Source organism: Vicia villosa, linkage group LG1 (assembly GCF_029867415.1).
Source record: "Vicia villosa cultivar HV-30 ecotype Madison, WI linkage group LG1, Vvil1.0, whole genome shotgun sequence".
NCBI lineage: Eukaryota > Viridiplantae > Streptophyta > Magnoliopsida > Fabales > Fabaceae > Vicia > Vicia villosa.
Genome location: NC_081180.1, coordinates 28,892,635 through 28,914,740, shown reverse-complemented (window position 1 = coordinate 28,914,740; position 22,106 = coordinate 28,892,635). Strand labels below are relative to the sequence as shown.

The 22,106-nt window shown below is 38.8% G+C and overlaps 1 protein-coding gene across 1 annotated transcript; it reads left to right on the top strand.

The window, feature by feature from the left end:
• The first annotated feature begins 4,332 nt into the window (after positions 1–4,332).
• LOC131601329 (uncharacterized) lies at positions 4,333–21,104 on the top strand. Its single transcript, XM_058873147.1, has 3 exons — positions 4,333–4,761; positions 5,713–7,056; positions 20,943–21,104. The coding sequence occupies exons 1-3, from the start codon at positions 4,333–4,335 to the stop codon at positions 21,102–21,104; spliced, it is 1,935 nt and encodes a 644-aa protein (XP_058729130.1).
• The last annotated feature ends 1,002 nt before the right edge of the window (positions 21,105–22,106 follow it).

The window sequence follows — 22,106 nt, the reverse complement described above, 5'->3', positions numbered from 1 at the left end:
TAAGGCCTAACCACCACCATGCACCCTCATGATCCATCCATAAATTCTCCACTCAGCTTTAATCCAACGCATCCAGATCAAACCCCATAACATACACCCCCAAGCTAACCACACTGGATCATAGTCTTAACAAATATTGATAATTTTTATTATTTTGCATATTTCTTGTAATTTAAATATTATTTCTAATAACTAATAATTATATTAAAATTATGTTTAATAAAATAAAAAAACATGACATATATATTAAATATTTATAATTTGTTATTCGTGCCGATTAAATTAATTAATCGCTATGGTTAACAATATTTTTAATTAAAATGTTATTTAATTAAAATATAATCAATTTCTATTATTTGGTTAAATGGTTGCAATTATTTTATTAATTGTGATGATTAACCGTCTCTTCCCTTCGACTTAATTTGTTATTCTTTTTAATCGAATCAATCGATTACGAGGGGTAACAATGCATATAAAAAAAATTTCTATAAAATTATTAAATAATAAAATACATTAATTCATTATTAGTGATAATCGAATCAATCGATTTGAATTGGTAATGATGCAAACCTTCTAATCTTTTAACTATGGTGATCAAACCTATTGATCATTGCGGTTAATAGTGCCAAATCAGGGTTGTACGCCCACACCCTTAAATAATTCTAAAGTCCATTCAAAACTACAAATTATCAAACTACGATAGGCCATTTAAAAAGCCTCTAAAAAACCATATCAAATCAAATTCAAACTCTAAATGGCGTACAACCCTTCCCGAACTACGTGGACTCTGATTCTCCCTAAGGAGATACGTAGGCATTTGGCAACAAGGCGAGTCCCCCACCTCCAAATCCTAATCATTTGCAATAATTAATTTGTTAACCCTAATAATTGTCTATTATTTGCCTTTTGCCCTAACCCTGATCTTTGTAATGTTAACCTTTAGGAAAGGGTTTTGGGTGCCTAACACCTTCCCTTAACCCGAATATGGTATCTTACCCTAAATCTCTTAATTATCAAAGGTTTCCTATTCGCCTTGGCAGAATAGGTGGCGACTCTCTAAGTTAATTTTTAGGCAGGTTGCTACAGCTGGCGACTCTGCTGGGGAAGCACTCAATAGTGAATACTATGCTCCTATAGGTTTTGGCAGGGTTTAGGTTTGAGCGCGTTTTAGGGTTGGCAAATTTGCCATTTGTAGGGTTTGGGGGAGTGCACCTTTTAATAATTTTTAAATTGTTTATTTGTTTTTGTGTTTTAATGTTTGTTTATCTGCTTTAAAATGTTTATCAACATTATTATATGCATTGCTGGTTTTTTTTTTATGTTATGTTAAACCCTAAGCGTGGGAGTTAACTCTGAGATCAATAGGGGAGTACGAATCTCCTACGAATCTCATTGATAACTCCACTCGGAGTGGGTTGAGTATTCGGAAAGGTCCAAAACGAGGCTTGACTTTGTTGAGGGCTGGACTGGATACTTGGCTGATCTCTCCGGGAACCTACCCCAAAAATTCGAACCTCATGGATAAAATGAGTCGTTCTAAAATCCGAAGAGACAAAAAGTCTCGGAGGCTACGAACGACCCCATGAGACCTTCTAGAACCCCCCATAAAAAGGTTGGCTCCCTAGAGCCCCCTACGTCGAACCTATGAACCTGGGTTTCTTGAAATATTATATGTTTTCTTTTATATATATTTTTTTTCTTTTTGTGTTGCTATGTTTTTTATGTGTTTGCATGCATCATCTCTCATTTGCATCTTCATCATGTTTTATCCACAAAAAATAGTAAATAAAAAATATAATATAAATGTAAAAATATATTCTATTTGGTGAATGTGTAGGAAGGATGAGTACCAAGAAGACCATTGTTCATCTTACCGTTTCCACTCCGGATATCAAGAAGCTGAAAATAATCAAGGAAAAATTACCATCAAGTGCTTTGGATAGGTTTGTAATCCGCTATGGGAATATTTTGGACTTGCTAAGGGTGAAAGTACAAGAGGAAGCTATTACCGCATTGGTTCAATTCTATGATCCGCCGCTTAGATGTTTCACTTTTCAGGATTTCCAGTTGGCTCCCACTTTGGAAGAGATGGATGCTGTGTTGGGATTCTCAAAAATTAAAAAGGAATTCTATACTGGTGTAGGTAAAGACGTTGATTTTTCAGATTTAGCAAAGGCTTTGGGAGTATCCGATGCGGAATTGAAGACTAATTACAAAACTGATGGAGATGTGCATGGGATCAAGAGATCTTACTTAGAAAATCAAGCCTTAATGTATGCTCAAAAGAAACAATGGGACATTTGTGGACATTTATTGGCTCTTCTGATTTTTGGAGTTGTCTTATTGCCAAAAAATATTGATTATGTGGATCCCACTGCCATTCATGCTTTCACTTCCTTTAAAGTTTATGGAAAGGATCCTACTCCGACAATCCTCGCTAATATTTACTATGCTATCCATACAAAGTATGAAAAGAAGAGAGGAATGCTATTTTGTTGTGTCCACTTGCTATATTCTTGGTTGACTTCGCATCTCTATAAAGCTAGTGGTCTTATCAAAGAATTGACTAGAAATGATTGGGCTCAAAAGCTAAGGGCTCTTAAAGCAGATTCTATCCTATGGTATGCAAAAAAATTAAATTCTGATAGGATCATTTACAAATGCGGAGATTTCGACAATGTGCCGTTAATAGGGACTCTTGGTTGTATTAATTATAACTCCGTTCTAGCATTACGTCAATTAGGACATTCTATGGATAGTGAACCTTCCAAACAACAAATAGAAGAATTGATCTTGCATGATAATGGGAAGGGTGAACCAAGAACATTGAAGAAAGTAATTCAAGCTTGGAGTCAGGTTCAAAGAAAATATTTTGGGCCAAAGAATGCAATTGCAAAAGCACCTTACACCACATGGGTTCAAGAAAGAGTTGGGAAGATTTTGCTTCCTTTTGTTGTGGATCCCGCATACAAGCCTGATTCTCCTGATCTTGTTCCTCTATCCATCGAAGAGATAGAAGGGATCAAGGCTGCCCTAGAGGCGTCCCAAAAAGAAAAAGAGAAGTTAGAACTTGATTTGCATCAACTTACCAACGAAAGGAGCCAACTACGCTTCGACCTTAAGGATAAGAACCAAGAACTTCAAGCAATGAAGGAAGAGAATGATAGACAAAGGAGTAAAAGGAAGCGTGCAACTGAAGGGTATCTAAGTGCTAATTTTAATTTAGAGGCTCATGATGAGAGGTTGGAGCAAGCTAATGCGGAAATTGCAAGGTGGAGAAGGCGTTATGAGAAGGCTTCCCATGACAAAGCGGAATCCGAGAAAAATCTAGAAGCTGTAGTCTTTGAATTAACTGATAGGACTAAAGATCAAGAGGATGAAATAAGGAACCTCAAATATGATCTTCAAGAAGCCCTCAATGCTGAACAACAAGAACGCGCAAGGAGACTAGTCACTGAAGAAGCACTTTTACAGCGCACCGGTGAGTATAATAGAGCATATCAAGCCATGGTATCACTTCGGGAAGTGTTCATGAGAGAAAAAGAGATACACGAGGCAGCCTTGAACGAAAGAGACTATTGGAAAAGACAATACACAATTGTTTCTACAGCTTACGAGCATGTGAGCATGGTTCCTAAGATGCTTGAAGACTATGAGAAATGTCGCGATGATTATGATAAGCTAGTCTTTTTGTGTAATGATTTAATTCAAGATATTCCAAAGAGTTTGGCAAAAGCAGAATCATCTCCTATCATCCTTCCCGAAGAAGTCAAAGAGTTCATGAAGCTTTGTAGAGACATGGTGGACAAGTTCCAAGAAGACATCCAAAGGCGTTCTTAGCTTTATGTTATTTCCTTGTTGTTTTTATTTCAAGTACTTTTAATTTAATTTATTTTGAGTATTTTAATTTCAGTTTCCCTTTCCTTTTTGTAAACCAACAATGAAGTGGTATTTCCTTTCAATTAATAAAGTGTGTTTATTTTTTGCATTTACTTATTGTTCCTACAATATTCACCAAATAAATATATGCGGAAAAAAAGAAGAAAAAAAGAAGAAAAAGAATAAAAAAAAAGAATGTATATTTACTATAATAATGTGGATAAGACATGAACATAGCATAAGCATAGCATGCATATCATGCACATCATATTTATTTCAAAAAAAAACATAAGAAAAACTATCTTCATATTCAGTCACACCATTGCAACTCAACCGCGGATTCAGACAAGATCTCAAAAGAAAAAGGCAATGGAACAATTGGAACAGAACCAAGCCGCCCTTCGTGAGGAAGTAACCCAGCTGAAAGGTACTGTGGATGAGATTAAGGGAGGAATGGCTCAAATGTTGAGCTTCATGAAGGACATTAAGGATGAGCAGGAAAGAGCGAGGGAAGCTCGGAATCGGTACGAGGAGACGCCAAACGATGGCAATCCACTGTTAGGATATGTTCGAGGCTTTGACCCTCATAAGTCAAACACCCACTCATCAAAGAGGGTTACCAAAACCCATGAAGAGGGAGAAGCCTCCCATGAAGGATTCATTCCCGCTACTCAGAAAGAGGGGGCGCCTCGCACTGTTCGCATCCCTGCTAACAATCCACCTAAGGATGAGGACTATGTGGATTTACAATATGGGGAGGTAGACGAGCCGAATCAGGAGTCCCAACATAAGCAAACCCAAGCTGATTCTGAAGAGAGCGCTAGAAATAACGGACAAATCAAGGCGCTGGAAGAAAGGCTGAAGGCAGTAGAAGGATACGATGTCTTTGATGTGGATACCTACGAAATGAGCTTGGTGCCGGATTTGACTATTCCTCATAAGTTCAAGATACCTAACTTTGAGAAATACAAGGGACTTACATGTCCTAGAAGTCATCTGCGCATGTATGTCAGGAAGATGGCTGCTTACGCCAGTGATCAAAAACTAATGATGCATTTCTTCCAAGACAGCCTGAGTGGGGCATCTGTTGAATGGTATATGCAGTTGGAAAAGGCACATATCCGAAGCTGGAACGACCTTGCTAATACATTCCTAAAGCAGTACAAGTACAATCTGGACATGGCACCCAATCGGATGCAACTGCAGAACTTGTCCCAGAAAAAGGAAGAGTCATTCAAGGAATACGCCCAAAGATGGCGAGAACTGGCGTCTCGAGTCCAACCTCCACTATTGGAAAAAGAGCTGGTTGACATGTTTATGAGAACTCTGCAAGGACCATATTACGATAAAATGATTGGAAGCGTATCCTCGGGATTTTCAGATCTAGTGGTTATCGGAGAAAGAATTGAGGACGGAATCAAGGATGGGAAAATACAAGGAGCTTCATCTAACTCTTATCACTCTAAGAGGCCCACCTCAACCTTCGCTAAAAAGAAGGAAGGGGAGACCAATGCAGTAGTGCACCAAGAGTTTAGACCTCCCATGACATACCCACCTCAACAAAGATTCCAAGGCCCCCCGAGGAAGTTCGACCCTTTGCCCACTTCTAAAAGTGAGATACTGAAGTATCTATTAAATGAGCAGTTAGTGGAACTCAGGCCTATGCCACCTCCGATTCCCGGAAAGACTATGCCCAACTTCAAAGCTAATGAGAGGTGTGAATTTCACGCCAATTCTCCGGGGCATACATTGGAAAAATGTTGGGCCTTTAGGCACAAGGTTCAGGACCTGATAGAGTCAGGAGCAATTGCTTTTGACAAACCTAATGTGAAGACAAACCCTATGCCCCGCCATGATGGCGCAGTCAATGCAATAGAGGTAGTCACCGAGCAAGAGTTTGTTCAACAACGGAGCTCCCCCATAGATGCCCTTAAGAGGTATCTACTTGCAAAGGGGTTCGTCCTCGAACATAACGAAGCCTTTAAGACAACCTTGCAAAGACTCGTGAATCAAGGGGTAGTTCAGTTTAAAGAATATCCTGAGGAAGAGTATGTGGCCATGCTGGACAGGAATGAACCGTTAATGATACCAAGGCAAGGGGCAAGGAAGACATTGATCATCCCTTGCGCCAAAGCCACATTGCTGATACCCGCACAAGTACACACTAGGATTATCCCAGTCAGGGATCCATACCCTGTGGACAAGATGAAAGCAGTCCCGTGGGAATATGAGTCTAATGCTAGTACCGATGTGACAAACATCGTCGGGCCTGGGGGTATGACTCGTAGCGGTCGCATATTCAATACTGCAAAATCAAAGGAGAATTCAGCACAAGCAAATGATCAAGATACTGTGGTCCCTACTGAAAGAAGCACACCCATAGACAAGGAGATCACTAACAAAGATGCCGAAGAATTCTTGGCATTAATCAAGAAAAGTGATTATAAGGTAGTGGATCAGTTGCACCAAACTCCATCCAGGATATCACTCCTCTCGCTGTTAATTCATTCAGAAAAACATCGAGACACCCTGATGAAGATCTTGAGTGCTGCCCATGTAACCAAAGACATCACTGTAAATCAATTTGATGGAATGGTGGCTAATCTTACTGCTGGGGCATGCTTAAGCTTCAGTGAACACGAGTTGCCCTCACAAGGGAAAGAGCAGAACAAAGCCCTGCATATCTCCATACAATGTGGGAAAGCTCATCTTTCTAGAGTGCTGATCGACACAGGGTCGTCATTAAATGTGATGCCAAAGGCCACCTTAGACAAGATAGATTTGGAAGGACTGGTAATAAGACCAAGCCGTCTGGTGGTCAAAGCCTTTGATGGGTCGCAAAGCCCGGTGTTTGGAGAGGTGGACCTCCCTGTGGTAATAGGCCCTCACACTTTCTGCATCAATTTCCAAGTGATGGAGATTGAGCCTGCCTATACATGTTTATTGGGACGCCCTTGGATCCATGCTGCTGGGGCAGTTACCTCTACCCTGCATCAAAAGGTGAAATTTGTGGATGGAAACTCTATAGTAACCGTCAGTGGGGAGGAGGACATATTTGTCAGCAATCTAGACTCATACCGATACATTGAGGCTGGGGAAAAAGCATTAGAGACTTCGTTCCAAGCACTAGAGATTGCCACTGCTGTCACACTGCCAATTGAGAAAACGCGAAGGGCGGTAACATCCTGGAGAGACCTGCAAGACACAAAGATGGAAGGCTGGGGCAAAATTCCAGAAGTGCAAGAGAAGAAAGATCGTCTGGGGTTAGGATGCCAATCAACAAAGAAGGCTGCAAAGGAAGAGCAACGATTCCCTCCGATCGCACAGACTTTTGTCACAGGTGGATATGAGCATGTATCCATGATATCTAGTATGGAAGGAACGTCCAATTTCATCCGGATGATTAGGCCAGGAGAACAACTTCAAAATTGGACAAGCTTGGAGATACCGGAGATAGTTTACGTTTCAAAGTAATTTGTTTTTGTCGTGTGTTTTATTTCCCTTTCAATTATTAAAAAAAACAATGTCGCTCATGCCTCGCCCGAAGCATAGAGTTGGTTTGTAAGAGCCCCATTTACTTTCAAAGTTAAGTTTATGAATAAAATTGTCGTTTGCATTTGGTATCGAAAACTTTGTCTCGTTCTTGCATTCACTTTCTCGAAATGACAAATAACATTCTTGCATAAAACCAAAGCACAATCATAATTGCATACTAAAAAAATAAAAACATAAACTTGTGCAGATCACCTTCTAACATCACCGATAATAATACTGCTGAAACTCAATATAAATTCGAGGCTCTCGCTGATCAGTCTGAGGAAGGGGATGAGGAAGACGATGAACTTCCAGAAGAATTGTCAAGGCTAATGGACAGAGAATCCAAAAGCATGCTCCCTCCTCAAGAAGCAATCGAAATCATAAACTTGGGCACCGACAAAGAACCCAAGGAAATCAAGATTGGGGCAACACTGAACGTGGGCATAAAAGCAACACTGGTCAAACTCCTCCATGACTATGTGGAAATATTCGCTTGGTCATACCGTGACATGCCTGGGCTGGATACAGACATCGTCGTGCATAGGCTACCACTCAAAGAGGGTTGTACACCTGTCAGACAAAAACGCAGAAGAGTTCGGCCTGACATGGATAACAAAATCCGAGAAGAGGTACTCAAGCAGTTTGACGCAGGTTTCCTCGCCGTAGTTGAATATCCGCCATGGATCGCCAATATAGTGCCAGTACCTAAGAAAGATGGAAAGGTACGCATGTGTGTTGATTACAGAGATCTAAATAAGGCAAGTCCAAAGGACGACTTCCCACTGCCGCACATAGACATACTAGTGGATAACACCGCGCAAGCTTCAGTGTTTTCATTCATGGACGGATTCTCGGGGTATAATCAGATTAAAATGGCTCCCGAAGACATGGAAAAAACCACCTTCATGACCTCCTGGGGCACCTTCTGTTACAAGGTGATGCCTTTTGGATTACGAAACGCTGGGGCAACATATCAGCGAGCTATGGTCACACTGTTCCATGATATGATACACAAGGAAGTTGAGGTATATGTAGATGACATGATCGCTAAGTCCTATACTGAAGAGGAGCATCTCACACACTTGCGAAAGTTGTTTGAACGCTTGAAGAAGTTCAAACTAAGGTTGAACCCGAACAAGTGTACATTTGGCGTGAGGTCGGGAAAGTTGCTGGGATTCATAGTGAGCCAACGAGGCATAGAGGTAGATCCTGACAAAGTAAAAGCCATACAAGAAATGCCCGTCCCGAGGACAGAAAAAGAGGTTCGTGGTTTCTTAGGGCGCTTGAACTATATCTCAAGGTTCATCTCACACTTAACTGCTACGTGTGAGCCCATATTCAAGCTACTGAGAAAAGATCAACCAATCAAGTGGAATGACGATTGTCAAGTAGCTTTCGAAACCATAAAACGTTACTTACAAGAACCACCAATACTCGTACCCCCGGTGTCGGGAAGGCCATTGATCATGTACCTCACTGTCCTCGACAGGTCCATGGGATGCGTACTGGGGCAGCAGGACGAAACAGGGAGGAAAGAACACGCTATTTACTATCTTAGCAAGAAATTCACCGATTGCGAGTCCCGATATTCACCATTGGAAAAGACATGTTGCGCCCTAGCATGGGCCTCCAAACGTCTAAGGCAATATATGCTGAACCATTCCACATGGTTAATATCGAGGATGGATCCTTTGAAATACGTGTTCGAGAAACAGGCTCTCACAGGAAGAATCGCTAGATGGCAAATGCTATTGTCGGAATATGACATTCAATACGTCACCCAAAAAGCAATAAAAGGGAGTGTATTGGCAGAACATCTAGCTCATCAGCCCATTGAAGAGTATCAATCTATGAAATTCGATTTCCCTGATGAGGACATTATGCTGGTAAGAGACTATGAAATACCTGGGCCCGATGAAGGACCCGAACCAGGACTAGTGTGGACTCTCACGTTCGATGGAGCCTCAAATGCATTAGGACATGGCATAGGGGCAGTCTTGACATCTCCTGACAATCGTCACATACCTTTCACTGCGAGATTATGTTTCGATTGTACCAACAATATTGCCGAATATGAAGCATGCATATTGGGTCTAGAAGCGGCGATCGATCTGAGGATTAAGTTACTCGAGGTATATGGGGATTCAGCATTAGTAATCCACCAAGTCAATAAAGAATGGGATACGCGAGATGCAAAGCTAATCCCGTACCGAGACCTCATACTGGAACTAATGGCTGAGTTTGATACCATCACTTTTAATCATATCCCGAGGGAGGAAAATCAAAAGGCTGATGCGTTGGCAACACTCTCCTCCATGTTCAAAGTAAACTGGCCAAATCATGAACCTCAGATAACGGTCAGACACTTCGAAGAACCAGCCTATTGCCTTACGATCGAGAAACAAGCTGATGACAAACCCTGGTACCATGACATTAAGGAATACCTAGAGAAACAAGTGTACCCAGAAAACGCCTCCACAATTGACAAAAAGACGCTAAGGAGGTTGGCATCTAAGTTCTTCCTAAACGGCGATGTCCTGTACAAGCGAAACTACGATTCGGTATTACTAAGGTGTGTGGATAAAAACGAGGCCAAAGAGATCATCAAGGAAATCCATGAAGGAACCTTTGGCACTCATGCAAATGGACATTCAATGGCAAGAAAAATACTAAGAGCTGGTTACTACTGGTTAACAATGGAGGCCGATTGCTTCCAACATGCAAGGACATGTCACAAATGCCAAATATATGCTGACAAAGTACATGTGCCACCGAATCCACTGAACGTACTAAGCTCTCCATGGCCATTCGCAATGTGGGGGATTGACATGATAGGAATGATCGAACCCAAAGCCTCTAACGGACACCGATTCATATTGGTTGCTATCGACTATTTCACCAAGTGGGTCGAAGCTGCTTCCTACACTAATGTAACAAGACAAGTGGTTACTCGGTTCATCAAGCATAACCTCATTTGCCGATATGGGATCCCAAGTCGAATCATTACTGACAACGGGTCGAACCTGAACAATAACATGATGAAGGAGTTATGCGAGGAATTCAAAATTGAACACCACAATTCTTCACCATACAGGCCTAAGATGAATGGCGCTGTTGAGGCCGCAAACAAAAATATCAAGAAAATAATACAGAAAATGGTGAAGACGTACAAAGATTGGCATGAGATGCTTCCCTTCGCCCTGCACGGTTACAGAACTTCAGTACGCACATCCACAGGGGCAACCCCTTTCTCCTTGGTCTACGGCATGGAAGCAGTTCTCCCTATCGAAGTGGAGATTCCATCATTAAGAGTCCTAGCCAACACAAAGTTAGAAGAATCGGAATGGGTAAAAACCCGTTTTGATCAGCTTAATCTCATCGAAGAAAAGCGACTGACGGCTTTGTGCCATGGGCAGCTCTATCAGAAAAGAATGAAAAAAGCGTTCGACAAAAAGGTCCGCCCTCGAACTTACAAAGAAGGGGACCTCGTTCTCAAGAAAATCTTACTGCCCCGACTTGATGCCCGAGGAAAATGGACACCAAACTACGAAGGTCCATATGTCATAAAAACAGTGTTCTCGGGAGGAGCACTCATCCTCACCACCATGGATGGGGACGAGCTACCACATCCGATCAATTCAGATGCAGTCAAGAAGTACTATGCCTAGCAGGGGCAAGATTCCAAACTACGAGCCCAAGACAATTCATGAAGGATGGGAAATCGAGCAACCATCAACTTCCAAAGTCAAAGGATTACATGGGGCCCTCGATAGCAAAAGAGCAATAGCAGTATTAATATCATTTCTATTTGTCATTTTTCTTTCTTTCATACCTTTTGTACACTCGCCAATTCAAGGCAACAATCAATAAAAGTCTTTTCCTTTCATACTTATCGTTTCGTCATTTCAATACCAAGTGCAAAGAATAATTTATTTCTCATAAACTTTAAACTTCGAGCTTAAAACAAGAAACTTACAAACCATCAGACTAAAATAGAGGGGACGAAACCACGACATCTCCGGTAGTCAATATACGCCTGGTCCTGAAAGCACCGCAATACCCCGGTAGATTAACTTCAGACGATCTGAGTTAAGACCCACAAAGCTGCTCGAAAAGCTAAGCAAATCCAATGGGTGACAGAAGATAATGCATCAAAGCCATCATACATATTCATATTCATATACTCACATATGAACCATTTGCATAAGCATGCATACATCTACAACAAATCATAAGCATATACATTCGCAGAGCATCATTTTACAGATGAAGCTTGGCTTCTCTGGAATCCTATTTCAAACTCTATTTTCAATTTCAATTTCAAACCAAATCGTAACCCTCGCGTTACGTCTTATCACGACAGTGATAACGGCAATTTCAAACCAAATCGTAACCCTCGCGTTACGTCTTATCACGGCAGTGATAACGGCAATTTCAAACCAAATCGTGACCCTCGCGTTACGTCTTATCACGGCAGTGATAACGGCAATTTCAAACCAAATCGTAACCCTCGCGTTACGTCTTATCACGGCAGTGATAACGGCAATTTCAAACCAAATCGTGACCCTCGCGTTACGTCTTATCACGGCAGTGATAACGGCAATTTTAAACCAAATCGTGACCCTCGCGTTACGTCTTATCACGGCAGTGATAACGGCAATTTCAAACCAAATCGTAACCCTCGCGTTACGTCTTATCACGACAGTGATAACGGCAATTTCAAACCAAATCGTAACCCTCGCGTTACGTCTTATCACGGCAGTGATAACGGCAATTTCAAACCAAATCGTGACCCTCGCGTTACGTCTTATCACGGCAGTGATAACGGCAATTTCAAACCAAATCGTGACCCTCGCGTTACGTCTTATCACGGCAGTGATAACGGCAATTTCAAACCAAATCGTAACCCTCGCGTTACGTCTTATCACGGCAGTGATAACGGCAATTCCAATCAAATCGTAACCCTCGCGTTACGTCTTATCATGTTAGTCCCTTGGCAGTGATAATGGCACCTTCAACTTCAACCCAAGTCGTAACCCTCGTGTTACGTCCTATCACGACAGTGATATGGCACCACGTTCTCCAGCAACACATCTACTCCACACTCCGCAATATCAGCAAATTTCAGGGTACTCTCAGTGTTCAATAATCTTCCCCCTTCAGGTCGCAACAGGCAAGCAAGCCTGTCCGCCTCTTCAGGTTTAAGAATATTGAACAGGGGCAGCTGTCATACCCCAAAATTTGCCCCATCTACTTCACTTACAAAGATTCAAAGACTAGGGTTCCATTCAAGCTACATTCCTAGTCAAGAGCCTTCTAAGGCTAGGGTTTGAGATTCCTCTAAGAGGGATCAATGAGATAAGGCTCCTAATCAAGGGTATATGGTTTATAGTGATCTAATTTAACCCCATGGCAAAAGTCAAAGCATCACTCCAAAAGTTACCTGCTCAAACAGTCTCAAGATCTGCAATCAACTGATTCAAATCCAAAGTCAAGGCATGATCCAAACTTCTAAACCATTGCTCACACAACAAGTATGGGGATGTATATCCATCATTTGATCAAAGCTTGATCATGATTCCATTAAAAGAAACTCAGAGATGAACAAATACAAAAAGGTTCAAATTAGGGTTTCTTTAGGAGAAAGTCAACCCAACTTTGACTGGGCATAACTTTCACATGGAACATCAAAAATTCCCCACTCAAAGCCTATTTTGAAGGAAATTGGATTCTCTACAACTTTGTCTCTCACAAGCTAGGGCTAGAAATGCTTCATTTAAGAGGTACAGTACAAAAGATTACAGGTCATCTTCAGGCATCCTTCAAAAGCAGTTTTTTGTTAAAGAAGATATGATCAAGATAAAAGCTCCAAATGAAAAATATGTTCCAAAGTGGCTTGTAGAGGACACTTTGAGGTTTCCAAAAAGTATTAGAACTCCCTCATAGCTTAAAAATTGAGTGAGATATGCTCGATCAAAGTTGGGTGATTTTGGAGGACCAAATATGAAAAAGGAGGGTTCAAAGTGAGAAATCTTGCAAATGGGCCTATGTTTTTATGGTACAAACTTGATCCACAAACCATTAGCTGGTCCAAAACAAAAGGGCACGAAATTTAGCATATTATTTTATTTAATATATTTTTTTATTATTTTATTATTTCATTTTATGATTTAATTAAGTATGAAAAATCAAATATTATGATAAAATATTCATATAGGCCAATTTCAATCAATATTAATGGCAAAATATGACATATTTTCGTGCTCAATCAAATGGAAAAGATTGATACAATATTTGGACCAAAATAGAAGGTTTTAAAGGAAAATAAAATCAAATTTGTTCAAAATTGCAAGGTTGGATTTAAGAGAGATTTTGGATGTTTTTGTTGACCTAAATGTTTGTCTATAAGTACTAAACACAAGGCATAAGGGTTGGGGACGAAATTCTGAGAGAAAGCAAACTTGCAAGAACTTCAAAAGTCATTCAAGAACTTGGATTCGGTTTCAGAGAATTAGAGGCTCTCAAGGAAATTTAAAGATTGCAAAAGCTTCTTCAGGCAATTTGGAAGCTACCTGGATCGTCACGCTTCATCAGCACCCCCAGAATCCTCTCCTATTTGTCAAAGTAAGTCGCTCTGAAAACCTATTCGATCTGAACAATATATGCATCCTTGTTGAAAATTAATCGCATATTTAGGTTTGTATCAATGCCATGAACGTTTCTGGGCTGTTTATTTCAAGCTTGCGTGCTTTAATCGCGTGTTGCCATTAGAGGCCGGTCTAAGGTCTAGGGTTCGTGAATTAGGGGTTTCTTTTGGGAGTTAAATTAGGGCTAATTAATGGTGTAATCTGATTCGTATGGTTGAGACGAAAACAATGATGGGGTCGCGAAAGATGTATAGGCATGCATGAGCTAATCGCTATTTTTCCAGGTGTCCTTGCTACGAACAATTTCGTAGCTAAATCGTAGCCATAATTGCAGGTTTTCGTGAGTTCTGGGGTAGGAGACGATGGCGTGTCGCCACCTGATTCGTGAGTTTAAAATTCGCGCGCGTTATTGCATTCTGGTTCACGTTGTCTTACTTATTTTGTTGAACGCGTGGTTTAATCAAACGACTCACCTAGTTGGAGTGGTTAGAGAGCGCATATGGGAGGGTGAGGTCGCAGGTTCGAGCCTCCCCTCCAACATATTATTTTTCTGTGAATTTCTAGTGGATCCAGTGCGCCCTAAGGCCTAACCACCACCATGCACCCTCATGATCCATCCATAAATTCTCCACTCAGCTTTAATCCAACGCATCCAGATCAAACCCCATAACATACACCCCCAAGCTAACCACACTGGATCATAGTCTTAACAAATATTGATAATTTTTATTATTTTGCATATTTCTTGTAATTTAAATATTATTTCTAATAACTAATAATTATATTAAAATTATGTTTAATAAAATAAAAAAACATGACATATATATTAAATATTTATAATTTGTTATTCGTGCCGATTAAATTAATTAATCGCTATGGTTAACAATATTTGTAATTAAAATGTTATTTAATTAAAATATAATCAATTTCTATTATTTGGTTAAATGGTTGCAATTATTTTATTAATTGTGATGATTAACCGTCTCTTCCCTTCGACTTAATTTGTTATTCTTTTTAATCGAATCAATCGATTACGAGGGGTAACAATGCATATAAAAAAAATTTCTATAAAATTATTAAATAATAAAATACATTAATTCATTATTAGTGATAACCGAATCAATCGATTTGAATTGGTAATGATGCAAACCTTCTAATCTTTTAACTATGGTGATCAAACCTATTGATCATTGCGGTTAATAGTGCCAAATCAGGGTTGTACGCCCACACCCTTAAATAATTCTAAAGTCCATTCAAAACTACAAATTATCAAACTACGATAGGCCATTCAAAAAGCCTCTAAAAAACCATATCAAATCAAATTCAAACTCTAAATGGCGTACAACCCTTCCCGAACTACGTGGACTCTGATTCTCCCTAAGGAGATACGTAGGCATTTGGCAACAAGGCGAGTCCCCCACCTCCAAATCCTAATCATTTGCAATAATTAATTTGTTAACCCTAATAATTGTCTATTATTTGCCTTTTGCCCTAACCCTGATCTTTGTAATGTTAACCTTTAGGAAAGGGTTTTGGGTGCCTAACACCTTCCCTTAACCCGAATATGGTATCTTACCCTAAATCTCTTAATTATCAAAGGTTTCCTATTCGCCTTGGCAGAATAGGTGGCGACTCTCTAAGTTAATTTTTAGGCAGGTTGCTACAGAGTCCAACAATCCAACGTCAAATTGAATGATACAGATATGAAACTAATCTCGCATAAATCCCGAAGATTGATGCAAATATTAAAATAGTGTCGACATAGAGAGAGACAAACCTAAAATTTTAAAATTTGCAAATCTCACCAGATCTCAAGCCAATCAGAGAATCAAAATCTCAAGATATCAACTTAGCACCAAAAACACAACCCTGCAAAATGTCGGAGCAAAGAGATCTCAACACACCACCATATAGCTTAGCTACATGATTTGAAACAAGAAAATTGGATGTTACGAAGGTAAAGGGGTGGTGGGCGGCGAAGGATTTTATTGCTGAAGAGAGAAGAGATTGTTAGAGTTTGAGCTTCCATTAAGTAGTGAATTGTTACTTTAATGAAAATGATAAGTTGTTTTATTTGTTTGTTTTTTAATTTTTTTATTGTATTTAATGTGTAGAATTTAAGTATTTGATAGCCCTTACATCATTCTTTCTTTTTAGGGATAATACTAACATGTATCCTAATGACACATGTTAAAGGTACGGATTAAGAATTAAATAAATACAAATTATATCAAAAACTATGTAATGAATTTATTATTACAAACATATAATTGGTTTTTTTAAGACAAACTTTCTATTTGTAGTTTTTTAACATGTGCCATTAGATGATAAGAAGGGTTTTGCTACTACCATAAACTAGGGTTCTACTCAAAAAGAAGAAGATAAAATTGAGACAAATAAAATATATTCTTAATTCAGCATGCTGAGAATAAAGGCAACAATTCCTTTAAATACAAACTTAGAATACGGGCCTTAGACAAATATTTTGTTGGGCCCCTTTGGAGGAAATAAAAACATAGTTCTAACTTAGAAATAAAAATTTAATCCATCATATAATCTTGCTGTCATATGGGCTTCCTTATAATTCTGTTGGGCCTATCATTAGAACACATGTTATATATATATATATATATATATATATATATATATATATATATATATATATATATATATATATATATATATATATATATATATATATATATATATATATATATGAGGAGGGATATTCTTACTCCAGGAGTAAGTTATCAAGACTTACTCCTCATCATCACCATTGATTCTTTTCAATCCAATGGTAAAATTTAATAAGTAATTAAATATGTAGAGAGAAATAATACTCATTAATTTTAACCATTAGATCGAGAAGAATCAATGGTCATGATGAAGAGTAAGTGTTGATAACTTACTCTTGGAGTCAGAATATCCCTCATATATATATATATATATATATATATATATATATATATATATATATATATATATATATATATATATATATATATATATATATATATATATATATATATATATATATATATATATATATATATATATATATAAACATCAATCGAAAATTATTTGATAGGTCAACGAGATGCATAAAAATTAATGTCATCCAAAACTTCAACAAAACTGTTAATTTTGATCATTCTCTTTAACATATCAAATAATTTCCAATTGTATTAGTTTTTATGGACATGATTTATATGATGTTAGTTTTCAATCCAGCGGTGAATTTTGTTACATAGATATTCGGTAAAGAGTTATCGAAGATATCATGTTACTAAATTTAACAACTTGGTGTTATTTGATGTTATATATATATATATATATATATATATATATATATATATATATATATATATATATATATATATATATATATATATATATATATATATATATATATATATATATATATATATATATATATATATAACTTGGTGTTCAATCCAGTGGTGAATTTTGTTACATAGATATTGGGTAAAGAGTTATCGAAGATATCATGTTACTAAATTTAACAACTTGGTGTTATTTGATGTTATATATATATATATATATATATATATATATATATATATATATATATATATATATATATATATATATATATATATATATATATATATATATATATATATATGGAAAATTCTTAGGTGGACACGGACCTAAGAATTTGTTTTACACACAACCAATCACATAATTTTAATTAATTAAAAAATAAATTAAAAATTTTCTCTCTCCTTCATAATCTCAACCACCCCATGAATCCAATTAAAAACAAAATTAAAATAAAAATAAATTAAAAATTACTAATTTCTTATTGGTTGTGCCTAAGAATATAGATTTATGACTGTGTCCATGCAAGAATTACTATATATATATATATATATATATATATATATATATATATATATATATATATATATATATATATATATATATATATATATATATATATATATATATATATATATATATATATATATATATATATATATATATATATATATAACTTCGTCAAAAAGATAGTGAGAAACCATCTTGTATGTAACAATCATCAACTAGACTTCATCGGACTCCCGACAAAATTAATTTAAATCTTGTATGTAATAATCATCAACTAGACTTCATCGGACTCCCGACAAAATTAGCAATACCCTTTGCTTTAAAGACAAGAAGAAACGTTTTTTTTGGTAAGCAAGAAGAAACACTTTCTACTAATCCATTTATATCTTATACTTCATTTTCCTTTTCATCTATATAAGAAAATAATATCTTTAATTACAATCACTAGAATATAGCAAAGTGGTTGGTACATATAATTTAAGTCCTAAACTCAAAAATACCAGATCCAATTTTTCATTGTAAAAAGTCTTAATTTTTTAGAAACTCTTTATCCATCCTTTGGACTTCTTATGCATCATGCGCATTGTAAAAAACGGTCCATGTTTTCGTAGATATATCTTCGGAAGCACTTTGTTTTTATTTTAAAGTTCATTTGTTCCGTAGGTATATCTACGGAAAACTTCCAGCGATGCATCTACGGAAGCATTTGAGCTTATATTCGCGCCAAACTCTTCTCCTCCCTCATTCTTCACTTTTCTTCTTCTTCACACTCTCAAACTCTCTCAACCTCAATAGAGTTTATATTTGAGCTTATAATCGGTAAGTTTTCGAGTTTCCAAGTTATTTTAGAGTATTTCCCGTAATATAGTTTGAATACACTTTTAGGAGTAGAAATCATTAGTTAGTTTTAGAAATATAGTTTAAAGACAATGTAAGTATTTTTCTTTTATGTGTAAAATAGGCGATCAAGCCACCAAAATGAGGTTTTATAGTGGCTGGAACAATGACAGACGCCATAGTTGCCTCCTTGAAGTTTCAGAACGTTTCGTTGGTGTATATACGGAACAAATGAAACATTAGGTAGTTCCGTAGATGCACCTACGGAACAACCCCAATTTTTTGAAATGTTAGATAGTTTCGTAGATGTATGTACAGAAGTCTTCCATATTTGCACCTACGGAGTGCGACATACACAGATGCAAGTACTGTCATAGGTGACAAATGGATCCGTCGTTCCAGCAGGTGCACCTGGTACCTTCGTTGCATCAAAGGTACTTGATACCTCCGTTCCAACAGTGGGGCCTTCCACATCTACTTATTCATCCTGGAGGCATCGGGATGATGGTGAGGGTTCCTCACAAACGCCATCCACTCGCAGACGTCGCTGGGATACTTCTTCTACTCATGTACCACCTTCGGAGAGGGATATTGGATTAGGGGTGGAAAAACAGACCGTCGGCTTTGCCCCGCCTTAAGCCCGCCAAAAAGCGAGCGGGGCGGACAAGTCCGCCAATTAAAATGAGCATAAAAATCATGTCCGCCCCTCCAAGGTGGCGGGTTGGTGGGCGACGGGCTTGCCGGCCTATTTTTTTATTTTTTAATACATTAATAATATTTTTTTACCTTTCAATTAAATTTTTCATTTATTTTTTAGAATAATTTTTTATAAAACATCTTTTAAACAAATTTTACCTAAAAAAAATTGCATATATTTACAAATAAATATATAAAATAAAACCATCAAGAATTTGAATTGCTAGAATTAAATAATAAAAGGTGGGCTTAAGGTGAGACGAGCTTAACAAATAGGTGAGGCGAACTTTAGCGGACGACGGGCTTTGGTGAGGCGAGCTTAGGCGGGCGGCGGGTTTTGGTGGGCCGAGCTTTGGTAGGCGGCGCACCCAAAATCCCAATCAACCAGCCATTTTTTGCAGGTGTGCGGCCTGACCTGGCTGGCCACCGCCTATTTTGCCACCCCTATACAGAATCTCCCGTGCCACCTCCTGATTGTGTTGATCCGTTGCACGAGGAGGCTGGTGCGCCTGAGGTGCCTGTCGTCTACCCATAGGGTCCTTCAGATTTATCCCTGTTGACAGGGTATGCTGATCATAGAGCCAGACATGTCTGGGACGGAGAAGTAAAATTTATTTGACTTATTACTTTTTTGTCCTTAGTGAAAATTTATTACTTCTAACTTTGCTAATTATTAACAGTGTTTTATTTGGAAAATTTCAGGATAGGGATCCCTAGAAGTTCTACAACCACAGCCGAAAGATTTCCTCTCTCATGAAGCCTACCGAGTAGTGGTTACAGGATGTCCTCACATCTTATGGGATTAAAGACCTCTGTTAGATTGGGTACTCAACCATACATAATGGGATGCTGATGACATTTTTAGAGAGGTGGCACCCATAAACATCGCCATTTTATCTGCCTCATGGTGAGGCGACCATCACTTTGGACGATATCGCATGCCTCCTGCATATGCCTATATGGGGTACCTTCCTTGGTCATAGTAGGATGACGAAGGAGGAAGCGAGGGAAGCTCTGATTGAGGAGCTCGGGGTTGATCATGAGGACGCACTTGAGGAGGTGGAGAGGACCCGAGGCGCGCATGTGAGGTTTCACCTCTTGAGCCAGAGATATGAGGGCGAGCTCCTTGCGACACAACAGGTTACTGGTGACCCAATAAAGGTGGAGATACACAGACAACGTGTGTTGTGATGTTACTTCCTATTTTTGTTATGCACGCTGTTGTTTGTGGACACGAGCTCCTCGTAAACATATGTCGTTTACCTGAGGTACTTATCGAATATCGCATGGATCCATGAGTACAACGGGGGAGCAGCTACACTGGCGTACAACTACTATAGACTCGATGAGGGATGCCTATGGAAGGCAAGGATTGTGGGTGGCAATTGTTCACTCTTAGTGGTAACAATCTTTAATCCTTATACTTTTTCTCAAAGTTGTTCATTATATATTTGTGATAATGTTTGATCTCCATGTTTTTTATATTCATTTTAGGGTTGGATATTACAACACTTCCCCGTGATCATTGGCCGGGGAGAAGTGTCTGGCTACACTGAGGTCATGTCGCGTGCTAGTGCCTCCATCCCCCTCAAAGGGAACCAGGTGCCTGATCCTTACAAGCGCTATCTTGACCGCACGACTACCGAAGACATCTGATACGAATGCTATGCTTCTCAATGTGAGACGGTTGCGTGGGATGATGTTGCCCTATATTTTGGATGGTTGGCTTCCAGTTCGACCATCATTGCTCGTTATCTTGCAGAGCGCGTCATGCGGTAATTCGACTATTGTCAGAGGATACCTCGCCATCCTTCTGTCTCCGCTCCTATCGCCATGACTCATCGACAGATAGATGAGGTCTTTGCATACTATGAGCATCACATGGTTCCTGACGAGGCTCGGGCGACCAAATCAGAGAGAGACTGGAGTTGCATTGACATGATCCCCACTACAGCGGAATCACCACTCAGACCAGTCCATGAGGAGATCTTGCAGACTCATCAGTCTCAGTTGGAGCACACTAACGATGTTCTTCCTTGTTGTCGTGAGATACTTGACATGGCGCAGGCAGGCATTGCCGATGGTTTCTTTCCTAAGGGGTCTGATCACATGTGTTTATTGGATGGTATCATGAGGGTGGCAGAGGGGCATTTTTGTTCCATTGACATCGTGCCAGGACAAGTGGGGCACTTGATGGTAGAGGTAGAGTAGCCAACAAATGACATGGTGGACGTAAAGGCGGGGCCAGAGGCAGATGAGAGACTAATGATATTGGTTGGTGTCATACCCCAAAATTTGCTCTCCTTACTTCAAGGTCTTCAAGATTAGGGTTTTGGTTTGCTCGGAGAACATGGAACTTTAAAGGCTTCAAATGGGCTTCACATGGTCTCATATGCTTCAAGGAATCCCCATCCCAAGTTTCAAGTCAAACAAAGCCAAATTGCCCAGTCAACTACTCGGATGATCAACAGTCGACTATGTTGACCTAAAAGTCAACTATAGTCAAAATACAATCAAACTTCGATATTTTTAGCCAATGTCGAGGATTTGAAGTTACATTCACCATTTGATCAAGGGTTGATCATGATTCATCAAGAAAAGCTCGGGAATCAACAAAATTCATAGTTGCTAAATTAGGGTTTTGAATGAGAAAGTCAA